Here is a 15,713-nt window from a genome sequence, read left to right on the forward strand (position 1 = left end):
GTGAAATTTTATATAAATTGGAATTTGTGGTGTGATTCATTGTTTCTTTCTTTTTTTTCCTGGAAGGGAAGCTCCGCTAAAAGACGCCACTTATGTTTTTTTTTCCCGTCTCACATAAGCAGAAATGACTAATTTTCAGATTTATTGTTTCCTTGTCTTGCATAGATGAAACAGGTCGAAATGTTTTTGGTTACCTTTCAATTTCCTTATTTTTATAATCTTATTTCAATTGATATTAATCCTTCCAGAACGTGACAACCCTACTATTATTATAACGATCGCCATAGACGAGTCAGGTCTTAAGTCTCATTTGATGTTTATTAGGATCACGCAAGTGGGATATATATATAATATTGTAATGTTAGTACTATAAGTGTTCGTTTTACTCCGACCTCACTCACCTTCATTCTCACAGTGAATTGACCCTCGCCCTCACCTTCGAAGAGAGTTGAGCATCGCTCTCGCCTTTGTGTTGAGAATTTGTCCTCGCTCTAGCCCTGACAGTGACAGTTGGCCCTCGCCCTCGCTGTCCAAGCTTGTCATCGCCCTCGCGTCGTTATGGTTGAGAGAGAATTTGAGGGTGAGGATGCCCTCGAGAGGGCCATCCTTGCGAGAGTAAACACCTCTGGCTTAGTACGTCCGTTACACCGCTCGATAACTCTTCAACAAAAGATAATTTTAAAATTTTCTGCAATCAACAGCTAGATAATTATCTCGGAGGAGTTCGTTAATGGATGTGATCCACCTATTTGTAGTGATAGAAATAAACCATTTCCGGTTTTAACGTTGATCACTATAGAGCATAGACAGTAATCTCACATTGTATATTTTTTAATCGATTAAGCGTCCCTAGAATACATTCCATTTCCACTCTAATCACTCTGCTAAAACACTAAATGGTAGATCTACTACAACTTCTGGTTTCAATATTAATTGAAGAAATATTGCGTGATTCTCTTTATTGTCTTTACTAGAGTCTATATTATCGTATTTCAATTGATACTAATTCAAATTAAAACGTAGCAACACTAATATTATTCGAGATATCGCCATACACGAATAAGATTTATAAGTATTTCATTTTATTTTTATTTCTATTGTCACTAATTACATAATCTCTTTGTTTCCAGGGAGATGAAGGCATAGACACATTTATAGCAAATGAAAAACTTCTGGGAGGATCTCGAACATAGCCGTTTATATTGTCCATTGGCAGTCGACACACACTGTTTTCCAACGAATGCATACATCTGTCATAGTACTTTGTAGGCATATTCAGAGGGTTCATGTATCCTCATTGTCTTATGTAAGTTATAAAAATTGTGCTCAAGTATTTAGCAAATTATTTACTTATCAAAGACATTTGTTACGAAGTCACAGTAACATTATTACTGAATACTGGATAACAGATAGGAAGAATGTACATATTCGAGTGTACGTGAAGTATATAATGCATAGCCTTAGTTTATTATTTGACAAATAAAAAATACAATGTACAAAGATATTTTCCTTTAATCAAAATGAAACAAATATATATACATTTAAGATTTGTGTGTGTGTGTGTGTGTGTAACGTCGCATGATTATGTTTCAAGGCTAAAGGAGAGGCAATGATAATGAAGTGATGCAATGAAGAAAGTAGGAGGAAACGAGAATACATCGAGAAAACCAGTTCACATAAAATTTGTCCATCATATCAGGCTTACTTGTTTAAAACTACGCAAACCAACATAATGAAAACTTTAAGTTACAATGAGCTTGTGTGTTGATTAAATTAAAATTCTCATCTATGCTATTTATGGAAACAACAGGTCTCAGCATAAAAATGTAACCTGGCAGATTCAAAATTGAGTAAAAAAGTACTTTAGCAATTAGATTATATTAGTATTCAAAAATAGGAAAGGGAGTATTTATTCTGCTGCCCTGCTGGCACAGGGAAACTTCCCCAAAATTACCAAGGTAGATGAATTTCACACTGCACTAAGAAATTTATAGTAAGTACGCCTTCTACACATTAATATTGATGTGATTAATATTGATTAATATTGATTAGACATTTTCATCTTCAAAGCTGGGAAATAGAAGTAATTTTTGAAGTACTCGTATATTTTCAAAAACTGATTTCTATTTTCCAACTTTTAATAGGAAAATGTTTTAACTTCAATATTAATGTGTAGAAGGCGTACTTACTATAAATTGTCGAGTGCAGTGTGAGAGTAATCTACCTTTCTAGTTCCAGGAAACTTTCGCTGTGCTAGCAAGGCAGCAGAATAAGTACTTTTTTCGAATTTTTGAATACTAATAAAATTTCATTTTTGAGTACTTTTTTACTGATTTTTTTAAAAAAAACCTTCTCATTTTTGAGAAGAGTTTTTCTTAAATTTGAGAGGAAATATTCTCAATTTTTAAGAACGTGTGTTTCTCAATTTAGCGGCTATCTGAGCATTTCGAATACTTTTCTACTCACTTTTGAGTATACATGTTCTCAATTGTGAGGAGAGCATTACTAGTTTTTGAACAAAGAGTTTCTCAATGTTGATTATATTCATCTCATTTTACGGAAAACTATCTCATTTTTGAGCAAATATGTTCTCGTTATTTTTGAGAAATAGCAGTTTCTCATTTTGTTTAAGAATATTTTATCTCGCTTTTACAGAGAATTTTTACTCAAAAGTGAGTAAAATTTACTCAAATTTGAGTACATATTGTTCTTATATTTTGAACACCCACACTTTCACATTTTTGAGAACAATGTATTCGGAGCTATTCTGAGAACACAATGTTCTCAAATTTGAGTCAATTTTACTCAGTTTTAAGTAAGTATTTTTAACAGTGTAAGGCTATGATCAAATTTATTATTTACTACGAAGGATTACTATCTTTCGTAGTAAATATTGAATTCGATCATAGCCTTATAATTGCTTCATTAAATGTAAATTTTGTTGTTCATTTCTCAGTGAGCTTCAGTCATTTTATTTTTAAAGGTAAAACAAAATTTCCATTTTGAGATCTTATAAAAATATGAACTTTAAAATTTATTTATTTATTTATTAAACGTTGAACGATATTGTCTCAATATCTCTGTAGATTTTCGGACTCAACGGAAGAATTCATGACTAGTAGGACATGTAAATAAATGCAGACTTGCATGTAGTTGTTCTAAGACGTGTAAATCATTATGACTCTCAATATTAAATTTTCGAAAATCACAATTCCATCGTATTGTCTCTCGAAAGTGAAAAAAATTAACCTTATATTAAGTTTTGTCAGAATCACTTTATGTACACTCATGTCCAAAATGATTGTCACATATCTATAACTGTCTTTTTGTAAGAATATAATGTGATAATGATTTTGCAGGGTACTTTTAATACTGGTACTATGTGTATAATCGGGAAATGTATATTTGTGGTAAATTTCATAAGAAAAGAATTATAAATACGAAAATTAGAATAAGTAAAATAAAATGTTGCTAAAAGGACAATAAAGTTTTATTTTCGTTTTATTGCTCTTATTTACTGCTCTTTTCACATGAAATTTTCCACATACACGTCTTTGCCGATTATACACATACTAACATTATAAGAAATACCGGGAGGATTCGTTATCAAATTATATTTCTACAACAACATATTTATAGATATGCGACAATAATTTTGGACACGAGTGTACATACTTTCAAGTAAAGAATAAGAGAGGTAAATCAATTTCCTGATAATTATGGGATATCATCTCAAAAATATGTCATATTGTATCAAAACTGAATAATTTTTAAGAAAGTCCTTAAATTTTTCCTTTATTTGTAAACGGGCTTAATTTCCTACATCTTGGCTGATATCTCAATGTTCTTGTCAAGCATGATGTTGCTCAAAGAAAATATGCTCCATATTGCATAAAAAAACAAATATATTTTTTTAAACAAACATTTTATTTTTAATTTTGAGGATTCTTAAATCATACTTTTGTTCGTTATAAGCTTTTACCCTCATCCAACGAGCATGATTGGAAAGCCTTAAATAAAATATACATCATATTACGTGAAATCGAATAATTGGGACAAAACATTTACCATAAATTTATTTTCACATTAGATTATTTAATAACAACTTCAACGTTTCAAGAATCTTACCTTTGACCTATCCTGGACAGGTTTGGAAAAGAAACAGTGGATATGTTTGGATATCCCGAAAGAAAATGCACAGTGTATTGTATGAAAAACCAGCAAGCCTAACGTAGGTTTTACGTTGAAACTATTTTGTTATCAGAATGCGTTATGTGTTTGTGAAAACTTGTAGCATCGAAGGGATTTTAACCTCTTATTGTCGCAGAATTGAACAACAAACGATGATAGGCTTACCTGGTAAGGCTGGGAAAAGGTAATACCGGTTGCATCGTCTACTTTCCAGATGTGTTGTACTTTAAGATAGGCCAAATAATATAGGGATCCCCAAAAGGAGGTATACACAACAGCATCGACCAAATATGACATTTTAATTTATTAAGATAATGAATTTATTTGCTTTGGTTTGTTCCGAGCTTAAGGTAAAAAGAGAATAAATTAAGAACAAACAATGAGAAAAATAAGTCAATACCTGTATGGTTGACAATAAGTAAATGATATAAAATGTCATGACCGAACAGTACAGGACTGTATACCTACTTTTGGGCCACTCTGTATAAAATGATAATAAATTCGGACATATTAAAAATAACTTTTTTTATAGAAAGGTGTCTGCCGCTCCAAATTGTAACCAGGAAATGAAATCTGGTGTCATCACTAGTGAATACGAATATATAAAGATAACCAAGAAAGTTCTGTCACTTTTTGTGGAGGTCTATGCTCAATTCACCGTCATACCGTGAGTTGAATGCGAATGGAGATAAGGCGAAGGTTAGTTGTTGCTGTGGGTATATCCAACTTACTACCTGGTTGCGGCAGTTCAGTTACACTGTGAACTTGCGTAAGGACAGAGTGAACATGAGACCTCCACAGAACGTTAGTGTATGCTGTAGGAGTTCAGAATGGGGTCAAACGCCTTTGCAGCGGGGCAGAAAATATGCCAGGCCTTTTGTGAGGGTCTTGTGACTACGTGGACAGTGCAGCGATTTGCTTAACAAGTTTAAGGACGTTGACGAAACACTCGAAGACACACCATGTGCCGGAAGACCAACACATGTACAAAATGAAGATCTTTAGGCAGCAATTGAGGTGAACAGTCGCCAGTCATGTGAGGAACTGGGACTACAATACAGTGTGAGTGGAGAAACCATTCGGCAACACCTCCATCATCTTGGAAAGCACTACAAATTGGGTTGATGTCTCCCACATTATTTGACTCCGGGTCAGAGGGCAATCCGAGGTGATACTTATGTTTCTTTGCTGTCTCGTCTGAGGAAGGAGCCATTTCTGGACAGAATGATAACATGTGATGAAAACTGGGTTGTGTACAAAGCTCCATGGTGCCATCATCATTGGTTAGCATCCTATGAATCGGTTCCAAAACAGACGAAACCAGCACTGAAACAGAAGAAGGTTCTCCCGTGTGTTTGGTGAGCTGCTCGCGCCATCGTGCATTGGGAACTGCTTCCGGCTGGTCAGAGCATCGATGCAACTGTGTACTGTCAGCAGTTGATCCGTGTTCAACAAAAACTCAAAACTCTGGACCCATCATTTCTGAATCTCAAAGGGGTCCTCCTGTTACAGGACATCACTAAACCTCGCGTAGCTAGGATGACCCGGGACATCATTCAGCGCCTTGGATGGGAAACACTCTTGCATCCACCATACTCTCCGGACATTGCACAGTCCGATTATAACCTGTTCCATTCCTTGGACAATCACCTAAGAGGATGCCAGTTCAAATCCTTAGTAGATGTGTAAAATGCACTTGATACCTCTTTCGCTTTACGGGCCACCGAGTTCTACCGCGATAAAATCTATAGCTTTCCAGAACGTTGGCAGAAGGTCGTCGATGATGATGGGGACTATTTTTGTTCTTCCAGGTACGTATTTGGTGACATATCGATGTTCGAAGGTGGTGGGTGAAAAACCACAGAACTTTCTTGGTTACCTTTATATATTCAAATCTTATTAAGGGGCTATTACTCGTACCACAGTTATAAGCGTTCATACAATTGGATAAATTAATCATTGCAAATCTTGTGTTAATCTGATTCTTCGGAGTGCAATCAAAGAATTTTAAAACAAATCCGTTGCTGGAATCACGACAAAAGGCAACCTCAAAATTGTATATTTTAACTACCACTTGTGCCAATATTAAAAGTGCCCACGGGGGGAAATTTTTATTTTTTGTGTACCAGATTGTAGGTGTTGAATTGTCCATTGAGTCGTGAGAAAAACTACCTCAAGATTTGGATTGATATATATAGGAATAGTTGACAACATATACTTGTTTTGTTGTATTGGTATATAGTCGTAAAGCATTAGCATAGTAATCGTTGTATTTGCTGTCTTTTCAGGTTTGTTTGTTTGTGTTTAAGATCTCATGATTATGCCTGGGTCGCTAAGGAAGACATAGACCTACTGTTATAGTAGAATCCGAACCACTTTTTTCGTTCAACTGTATCCCCACAGGGAATCAATCCGGGACCATGCACACCAAAGGCAAGCGTGCTAGCCAATAGGTCAAGCGGGGTTCTGTTATCTTTACAGGAGTATGGTTTAAACCGTCCATTACTACTACACGTAAAATTTACGTGCAGCCCCTGTATTTTACTCATAATTCTTTCCACAATCTGAAACGGTTCTGCAGCTAGCAGTTTTCCCACTGGTTATTTGACGTTGTGGCGCAGTAGGTGAACCTTTGCATCTACCAAGTAAAATTTACGTATAGTAATAATGGTGTAAGAAAACACGGTAGTAATTAATCCAAGTCTAAATAGAAACAACGGTGAATTCTCCCCCCTCTCTCTCTCTCTCACTCTCTCTCTTTAGACCAGCCATTTGTTTTATTACAAAAGAATATATAGATTTTTAACATTGTTAATTTGATATATGTAAGCGAATGTCTAATGAAGAGGTAGTATGCATTTAGTTTCAACATGGGAGACAAGCAATCAAATAGTTGTCGTACTCTGATAACAAAAGATGATTGTTTAATAAACAATTAGCATGTTAATTATACATTAACTTTCAACAAAAGACATTAAAATTGATAGCACTGATGCTCCAGTGGCAACGTTCCAGAGAGAGTCTAATGAAGAGGTAGTCGTCCAATTATGCTTCACCGTAAACGTAAGTGAGAATAAAAGCTCCTTTGTGGCTAAGAGGTTAGAGTACGCACGTTTGGCGTGGGAGACCTGGGTTCGATTCCCAGCGGGAGCTCATGTGGTTCGGATTCCACGTTAATCAGTAGGTCCACGTGTCATATAGCTTTACTGCTGAACGGGACGTTAAACTCAAAATCAACTCAACTCAACTCATAAGTGACAAAAAAAGAGAGATTCTGGAAATAACATATATCCGAAGGTCTAATGAAACACTATTATGCATTATGCATTAATATTTAAGACCAGAGGCAGGCAAGGTGGATTAATGGACCGCACATTGACTAAAGGTCATGATAGCTTAGCAGAGGTACAGCAATGAGAGGAAGATAACGAAGTCTCGTATCACGTATTCACTCTTGCACGTGGTAGGCAAAGTCCTTTGAAACACTGATTGAGACAGACGGTTATTACCCTCATACTTGTCTCTCCTCATCTTCCGTGTATTATTTCCCATCAGATTACAAGTACATTTTCAAATCCGAGACAACTCGAGGAACATGCAAACTATCGTCTCGTTTTCGATATTAAAACGATGTGAGACGAAACATTTATTGAGTCCCATGAGCAACAACACTACTTTACTCAAATAATAAATATGAAATATAGTTATATTGTTACATAATTCATAGTGTAAATACCATACATTCAAAAAGTGATTCTTCGAACATAATGAAAAACATTTATCAGCGTTTAAAGATATACATATCATTGTAGAATATACTCCAATAATTAAACATAGTTTAAATCTAATATCACATGCTTTGAAGACCCGTCATGACGTAGAAGGATTTTGATAACTTCTAGACGAAATCAGAAAAAAAAATATGAGTATACATTTTGAACCTAAATTTAAAAAACGACACTAGAAATAATATATTTCCGAAAATGCAGATGAGACTAGAAAGAATTGAAGTCGTGAGTTCCATAACCGGAAAAGTTCAGTTGAAGAGATATTGAGAAACTCAATAAAATCGAATATTTTTTGGAAATGCAATCTTGGAAATCATTTTTTTTCATACTTACACTTTGCTGAATAACAAATGTCACTAAGCTTCAAAATAATCTGATTTTCAAGTTTATATTTCCAACAAATATTCAGTTTTTAAAGAGTTTCTCAATATCTCTTCAGCTGGACTTCTCCGGTTATGGAAGTCACGGCTTCAATTATTCGAGAATTGTGACGATACCAGAGTTTCACATACAAAAAATACGAAACGAGACGAAAAACGTCTGTCGTCTCATATCGTAGGCAACATCACTTACTCTCATGTCTTCCTTTGCTTCTGCTTATCTGTATTGCCTGTGGTCAAAGGGCGACTACATGACAAATTGAATGCTTCAATAATTCAGGTGCTCAGTCGGATTCTTTTTGCATATAACACTGTGTGAATCTTATGGTTGAGACTTATCCGGAAGTGAACTTTGGCTTTGCACAATGAAGTGACGAGAGTTTAGCTGATACTTTCATTGCAAGATAATATGCAGGTAATAAAATAAAGGAGAGATTACAATAATGACACATTGATATTAACTTACAGAAACATTATTTCTGCCCATAGTCTTGAGAAATTCGACACATCCTTCGAGTGTAGCGTTACATCCATCGAGATTGAACTTTGTTCCGATCTTGGTGACCTTCTCATTTTCATCCTCTATAGGGCAGTTGGTGAAATCTCCAATATAGATCTTATAACCTTCACACTGAAACAAGAAGAAAATATTGAATATAAAAAAGTAAGTATATTTTTACAGTATATTATTATTAAAAAAGAAGCAATTTTAAAATAGAATTAATAAAATTCGTAAATAAAATACGTACCGATGAAACCTAAGTGCAACGAAAAATATGTGAGCTAAGTAATATTTAGTCATGTTTACCCTAAAAGTTTGTCTCTGGAGATAAACGGTATGGATCCTTGGATATTTGTATTTAGAAATCTATTTTGTAATTGGTTTTAGTTATGTTGGAACTGACATCAAGGAAGTAAATTCTAATTAGCCTTTTAAGGGGGTAGTTAACTCATACTGATAAGTGATCAGATAGAAATAACCAATTGGAAAGGGCAAATCATAGCACACTTTTTCGCTCAATATACATCGTAAACTCATAAGGTACATTCTACTTTTGACGATGAATTTGAAGCTTAAAATATATAAAACAATAATCATGCCCGTTGTTCTGTATGTTTGCGAGACATGGTGGCTTACTCTGAGGGAACTTAGACTAAAAGGATTTGAGAATAAAATTCTGAGATGAATATTCGAAATCAAGAGGGATGTGAATTGGCAATGCTAAAAACTTTATAACAAGGAACTACATAATTTATATCGTTTACAATACATTCTTAGGGTCATCAAATCAAAGAAGCTCAGCTGGAGAGGTTATGTAGCCAGAATGGAGGAAAATAGAAACGATTTTAAAGTTTTAACTAAAAGTCCAATCGGAAAATGACCATTACGAAGACACAGACGCTGATGGGAGGACAATATTAAGAGGAATCTGGCAGAAATAGGAATCCAAAATAGAAACTTTATCCAGTTGTCTTAGGATAGAAGTCGACGGAGAGCTTTTGTGTACGCGGCATCGAACCTCCGAGATCCACATGCCATAGACTTAGTTGGTTAGTTAAGAATCTTATTATTTTTAAGAATCTTATTATTTTTAAGAATCTTATTATTTTTAAGAATCTTATTATTTAAGTATAGTTTGACTAATTGATATCTTCAGTATTATTTCCTGTAAACTATTGCATCATAGAAAACGGATATAAGATTTATATCCTACCGTACCATGCTCCTTGAGTCATCATTAACCTTCATTGAAACTATTGCGAGGGACGTTTAATAATCCCTAAAGCCCCCCTTGGAATTTGGGTTCCTCCCATGGACCTCATTCTAATTTGATTAGCTTAATTTGTCGAAATAATTCATTCATTATTGTTTGCTTATATGTATATGTTTACAAGAAGTACCAATGTACACTAGGGTTGGCCAGAAAAATGAAAAATTCACTTTGATTTTCAAGTAGAAATACCGCGGAAAAGTTGCAAATTGGCGGAAACCAAAAAGGGGGAAAAATCGTTTTATATCTTTCGAGAGCACATGTTCTCAAAAGTTTTTTGAAATACGGAACATACACATTTTTACGATAATTTTTTACATTTTAAAATTAGCCTTTTCCCGAATTTAATAGCTCAAATTGTTATGTATTAGAATCATGAAAAATAATTAATAAATTGCAGTTGTGTTTAGCTTAATCGTATCTATTGATACTAAGTGACCGATAGATGAAAAACTTAGGGAACGTTTCTCCACCACCAACATCAAGAGCTGGGATATGAATGTGAATTTCATCAAAATATAGCAACTTATGAAAAAAAATATTGGAAATCTAGCTAAAAGGTTTATGCAAATTATAACTAGAACAAAAGTTTAATTTTTAAAAGCAGCAGATGAGGATAGGTAAAGTTAGAATTAATAGAGTTTGTCTGATGTTTTCACTAAATGTTTTGACGTATTTACTGTACCTTCTTATACAGAGAACACTCCGTTCTCCTCTCTCTCTCTCTCTCTAGCTTGTTGTTCCCCACACAACTCTAAACGAAGTCCCCCGAGAATCTTCAACTATTCAGTTTTGTTTCCCGGACAGAGATCTAAATACACTTCCTGTCCTCCTCAATACCAAATATGATAAATCCATAACTATCTAACCTCCTCATCACACCGTGTTCGTGATGTCAAATATGACAATACGTTCGAGAGTCGAATACCTCAAAAGCTGTGGAATTCACCTCAAAATCCTGAATTGTAGTTTCTGAGGAAATCCAAGTACGAAGTTAAACCTCAGTAGAAAGGAGTAAACACCAAATATCAACTTGGCAATAAACGCTGACGTAGTTATCTGAGAATATCTTATGGCCGAGGCAATCCATTGAGTAAGCTAGAGGAGTGCTAACTGGGCCCTCGAAACTTTTACAATTAGGTTGGATGTGAGCAATGTCCGCAACGCAATATAGTGACACGGCCAAGAGATGAAAACGAAGCCAGACATAAGTAGAAAGTTGACAGATTGCGCAAAGGTAAATTATCGTGTAGTATCGTAACAATCATGTTTAAATATTATTTAAATCCATTAACATCCTTTAGCCGCGCATTGTTTTCAAAGTTAACGAAAGTGTGAAACAAAATTTACAACTAAATGTAGATTACAGTTCAAGAAAAAATTACAAATAACCTTTTTGTGTTAATATTTTTTGTTTTATTTATTGAATTCAATTTTAAATGTTTAAAAACAAATTATTTTTGACTATTATTTGTAGTAATACTTATTAACAGATTTTTATCATTATAATCATTATTAATGACAATAATAAAATTAATAATAATAATAGTAATGGAATAGGATTACAGCACAATTTCGTTAAACAATAAAATATGTAGAAGAAAAGTGTTAATTACGTTACGATTCGAATCTGCTTCTCACGCGTGACAGAAATTTTGCGTTACCACTACGCCACAAATCGTTCATGTAAAATAGATGATTAACTACTAGGTAGGACACTAAACTAGTTAGTATACGTTTGCATTCAACAATTTGTCTTAAACTATCTCCAAATCCTACTACGGCGACAAGTAATTACGTTTTTTAATAAATCTTATTTAATGTGTTGGGAACCGTCTACATATTACATAACGCCATTTTTGACAAATTGTTACCCCCTCCGTTCCCGTTATCACACCTTATAATGCAAGGCCGAAATCTTCTCCTTTGTTACGTAACACTTTTTGAGTTTTGGTTTTTCGCCAATTTTGCTTATGTTGTGGGTTATTGCTATAAAAAATAATTATAAAACTTATCAAAGTATTAGGAAATGGTAGTACCGTAATAATATTTTAATCCCATAAAGTTGTTTAATTATCCAGTCTTAATTCTTCGAAATTGCATACTGTCGTTTTTCTAAGGAGATCCCAGAGATTCTTGTAGGTCAATGATGTTTGACAAGGAGGAAATACTACCGGAATGTGCAACTGAAACAGGACTGAATGTGCAACTGACCACAAATTCGAAGTTGCTGAACACGTGAAAAAAACATTGACATCTCGTTTGTGAACAAGATTTTGAGTATTTTCTTTGGACTTCAGTTTACTTCTTTTCAAATTCTTCTTGTCCTAAATCAGTGAGAGAGCGAATAAACTCGATTTCTTCAAAAATATTGAAATCCAAAAATAAAAAAAGTACGAAATGAATATAAGACGAATTAGCTTTCTAATATTTTATTTTGCTATGCAAATCGTCGATTGAATTAGTCGCGGAAAATATTATTTCACGAAAAAGATATACTTCTGTTTCATATTTGAAATCCCTTAGAAGAGTGAGGGTAATGATTTAAATGAAAAGATTTAAATAACTTTCTCAGAAGTGGGAACGCGAGGTCATTTTTAAGCGATGGTTGCAATCACTAACAACTAACTCCAGAAAAGCGTGTGCTGTAAATGCAATGTTGCGATAGCCACATAACGAAGGTTTATTTTATTGTGATGCACGCAGGGTTCGTCACTAGTCATGCTAATGTCTTGTAGCATTTTCGAATCCCTTCTGCATGATTCAATTTATAAAGGATATATATTCGCAATTTCCCAAAACAGTGGAGATATGTATTTACTTACTTATAAACAAAAACAACTGAATAAAATTATTGTTTAAATGGTTGCATATAAACCTGAGAATAAAAATAAAAATTTCAGCAAAAAACGTGCGTTACGTAACGAAAATATAAACCCCTTTATCACACTTCGTAACACAAGGCCGAACCTGCTCCTCCCCTATGTCGCGTTACATAATATGTGGAGAACCCCTTGGACAAAAACGCTATTTTGTCTGGCAATAGCTACGAATTAAAAGAAGAAGAAGAAAGGTTGTGGAAATGTCGTGAATAATCTTGATTTGAAAAAGCTTTATTTTTGTGATCGCTTGAGGGAAATATATGTTTATTCGTCGTAATCCTGTTGCTATAGTAACATTTTTTGTTACCAGTGATTTGTTTATAAATAACTGTCAATATAGAATGCAGGAGGACACCATATAATCAATAAATGTACTGAATTGCTATCAAGCATTAAGAATTATTTTGAACATATAGTGTACTTAGCTGAACTAAAATAGTGTGTAATCCTTGAATTGCCGTCCTAGTAAGTAAAAATCATATTTTATATGAGTATATACTACCATAAATCTTTATAATAATAACAAATATAATTGTAGTGTGATTATATATATTTTTGTTGTTTCCATCTGGGAGTACTTGTGATAACTCAAAAGAATAGTAAGAACTATCGAATACGGTTTACATACTATTAAGAAATCAGCGAACAATTTCCAGGGCAAAAGGATGGAGCCTATGCAATAATCGAATCAGATGAACATTCTTCTGAAATTTCTAACTTAAATCTTCAGACCTTCATGCAGCAGATAAAAGAGTTACTTTATTGTGAAATGGATCAGATGGGAAATAAATTAGTACAATTAAAGCAATCTCAGATGGTTTAGCACAGCCAAATTAACTCTAAATTGGAATAACGAAGTTTGAAGTTATAACAATTCGAGCAATCTCAGATGCCTATGTTGGAACACTAAAATGTCAAATAGGAACAATTTGAACAATCTCATAATGCTAAGCTCAAGCAGTTGTCAATGAGTCTGGAAAACATATTTAATGGAAAGGAAGCACGAACAGATCCTAATTCTATCGAAATGTCAGAGTTGCAAAAGGAAATTTTGGATCTGAAGAACAAGTTAATGACTAGCAGTGAAAACATAATGGACCTTCCAACCAAAAAAGGTATCATGGAATCACAAGGTACAGTAGTTATTGCTGAATCACCTCCAGCAGTTCCCAGGCACAGATATGGAGATAAAAGTCTATCAGCGAATACACCAAGAGAAGATAGTTCTTCGGATCCAGAGAATCAGAAGGAGGAACGACCGATGCATGATTCTACTAACGTAAAATTTAGAAAATTAAAATCTAATCATGCTAAATCATTAAGTGTACCAGTAGCGTTTAGTAATATTAAATCCTTAACAGAAGTCAGTGATCTTGTAGATGTTATTTCTTTTAGTAATTTTATAGAAAAATTTGAAGCAAAATGTGATTTGATAGGCATTGAAAAATCTGATTTACTTAAGATTTTGCCTCATGTTTTGTTGCCACCCTGCTCAGTTTCGTACAAAATTATTAAAAACAGCTTACGTAATTAAGAAGATTTTTATGAATATTTCGATCACTAATTTTGAAAATTACTTTATATTGGCTAACAAAGACGCACAAATTAGAAATAAGAAATACGACCCACGAGTAGACAACAGTATTATTGGTCTTGTTATTAACGCTTATAACGATTTAAAATTACTCAATTCTTACCAACCAGATTCGAGAATTATTTCCTAAATTAGAATTTTGCTACTGTACAAATTGCAATAAATTTTAATTTCTTCTTCTTCAGACTTACAATGTCAACAATATACCTATTAAACGTGCGTCATCTCAAAAAGATATAGGTGTTGTCTCTGGTTAAAAAAAAAAAAAACTCTCCTTTACGGATCACATCTTATCGATCTCATCGAAAGCTATGAAATTACTTGATCTACATTATAGATTTCCCGAAATACAGTATCCCTGCCCTTACAATGTCTTATAAGGCTTATATTTCCGCAATCATTCAATATTGTTCACCACTATGGAATATGGCAGTAAATACTAACTTATCACGTATTGACTCGGTTTTAAACTTATTTATAGCCATAGCTAGGTTTAGAATTCCCGAGTTACGTATACCACACGAGACAAGAAATAATGTCTTTAATGAACTTACGTATCCCAGACAAACGACGTCGAGCTGCAGACCTATTTTACCTATATAAGATTATCAATGGTAAAATTTATTGTGAATTTTTACTGCCACAGATTAATTTTCGAGTTTCTCCCCGGCGAACTCATTCCCTTAATTTGCTAACTTACGAGACACCTAGATTATTAATTATAAAATGCTCGTTGTTTTATAGACTAGCGCATGGTTACAATACATTGCTAACAGGATGTAACATTTTAACTTCTAAACAAAACTTTAGAACCCAGCTAAAGAGAACATTGTAAATTTAGATGTGAAACATCGTTATTTGTATTATTTTTTAATGTTTGTTTTATCTTATTTTATTTTATTTATTATGGCTATGTTGTACAGTTTCAGTTAACTGGCTTGACGCTGTATGAAACTCTGAATAAATAAATAAATTTCTTCGCAGTGCATGAATTTTAATCATTTGTTGTTAATTGTACAGAATTTCGAAAATCCGATGACTATACAGTATAGTGGAAATAAGAATGTACGTAGTAATGTTAACAGTTAAGTACCTTATTAGTGCAA

General features: G+C 33.8%; 1 protein-coding gene across 1 annotated transcript in view; it reads right to left on the reverse strand.

Moving 5' to 3' along the window:
• Positions 1-15,713, reverse strand: part of LOC145670547 (uncharacterized) — a 42,152-nt gene that overhangs the window by 23,718 nt on the left and 2,721 nt on the right. The window contains exon 2 of the mRNA XM_081739352.1: positions 8,826-8,990. Coding sequence (XP_081595478.1) covers positions 8,826-8,990 — 165 coding nt within the window. The remainder of the gene's footprint in view (positions 1-8,825; positions 8,991-15,713) is intronic.

Source organism: Thermobia domestica, chromosome 14, assembly GCF_964235325.1.
Source record: "Thermobia domestica chromosome 14, izTheDome1.hap1.1, whole genome shotgun sequence".
NCBI classification, from domain to species: domain Eukaryota; kingdom Metazoa; phylum Arthropoda; class Insecta; order Zygentoma; family Lepismatidae; genus Thermobia; species Thermobia domestica.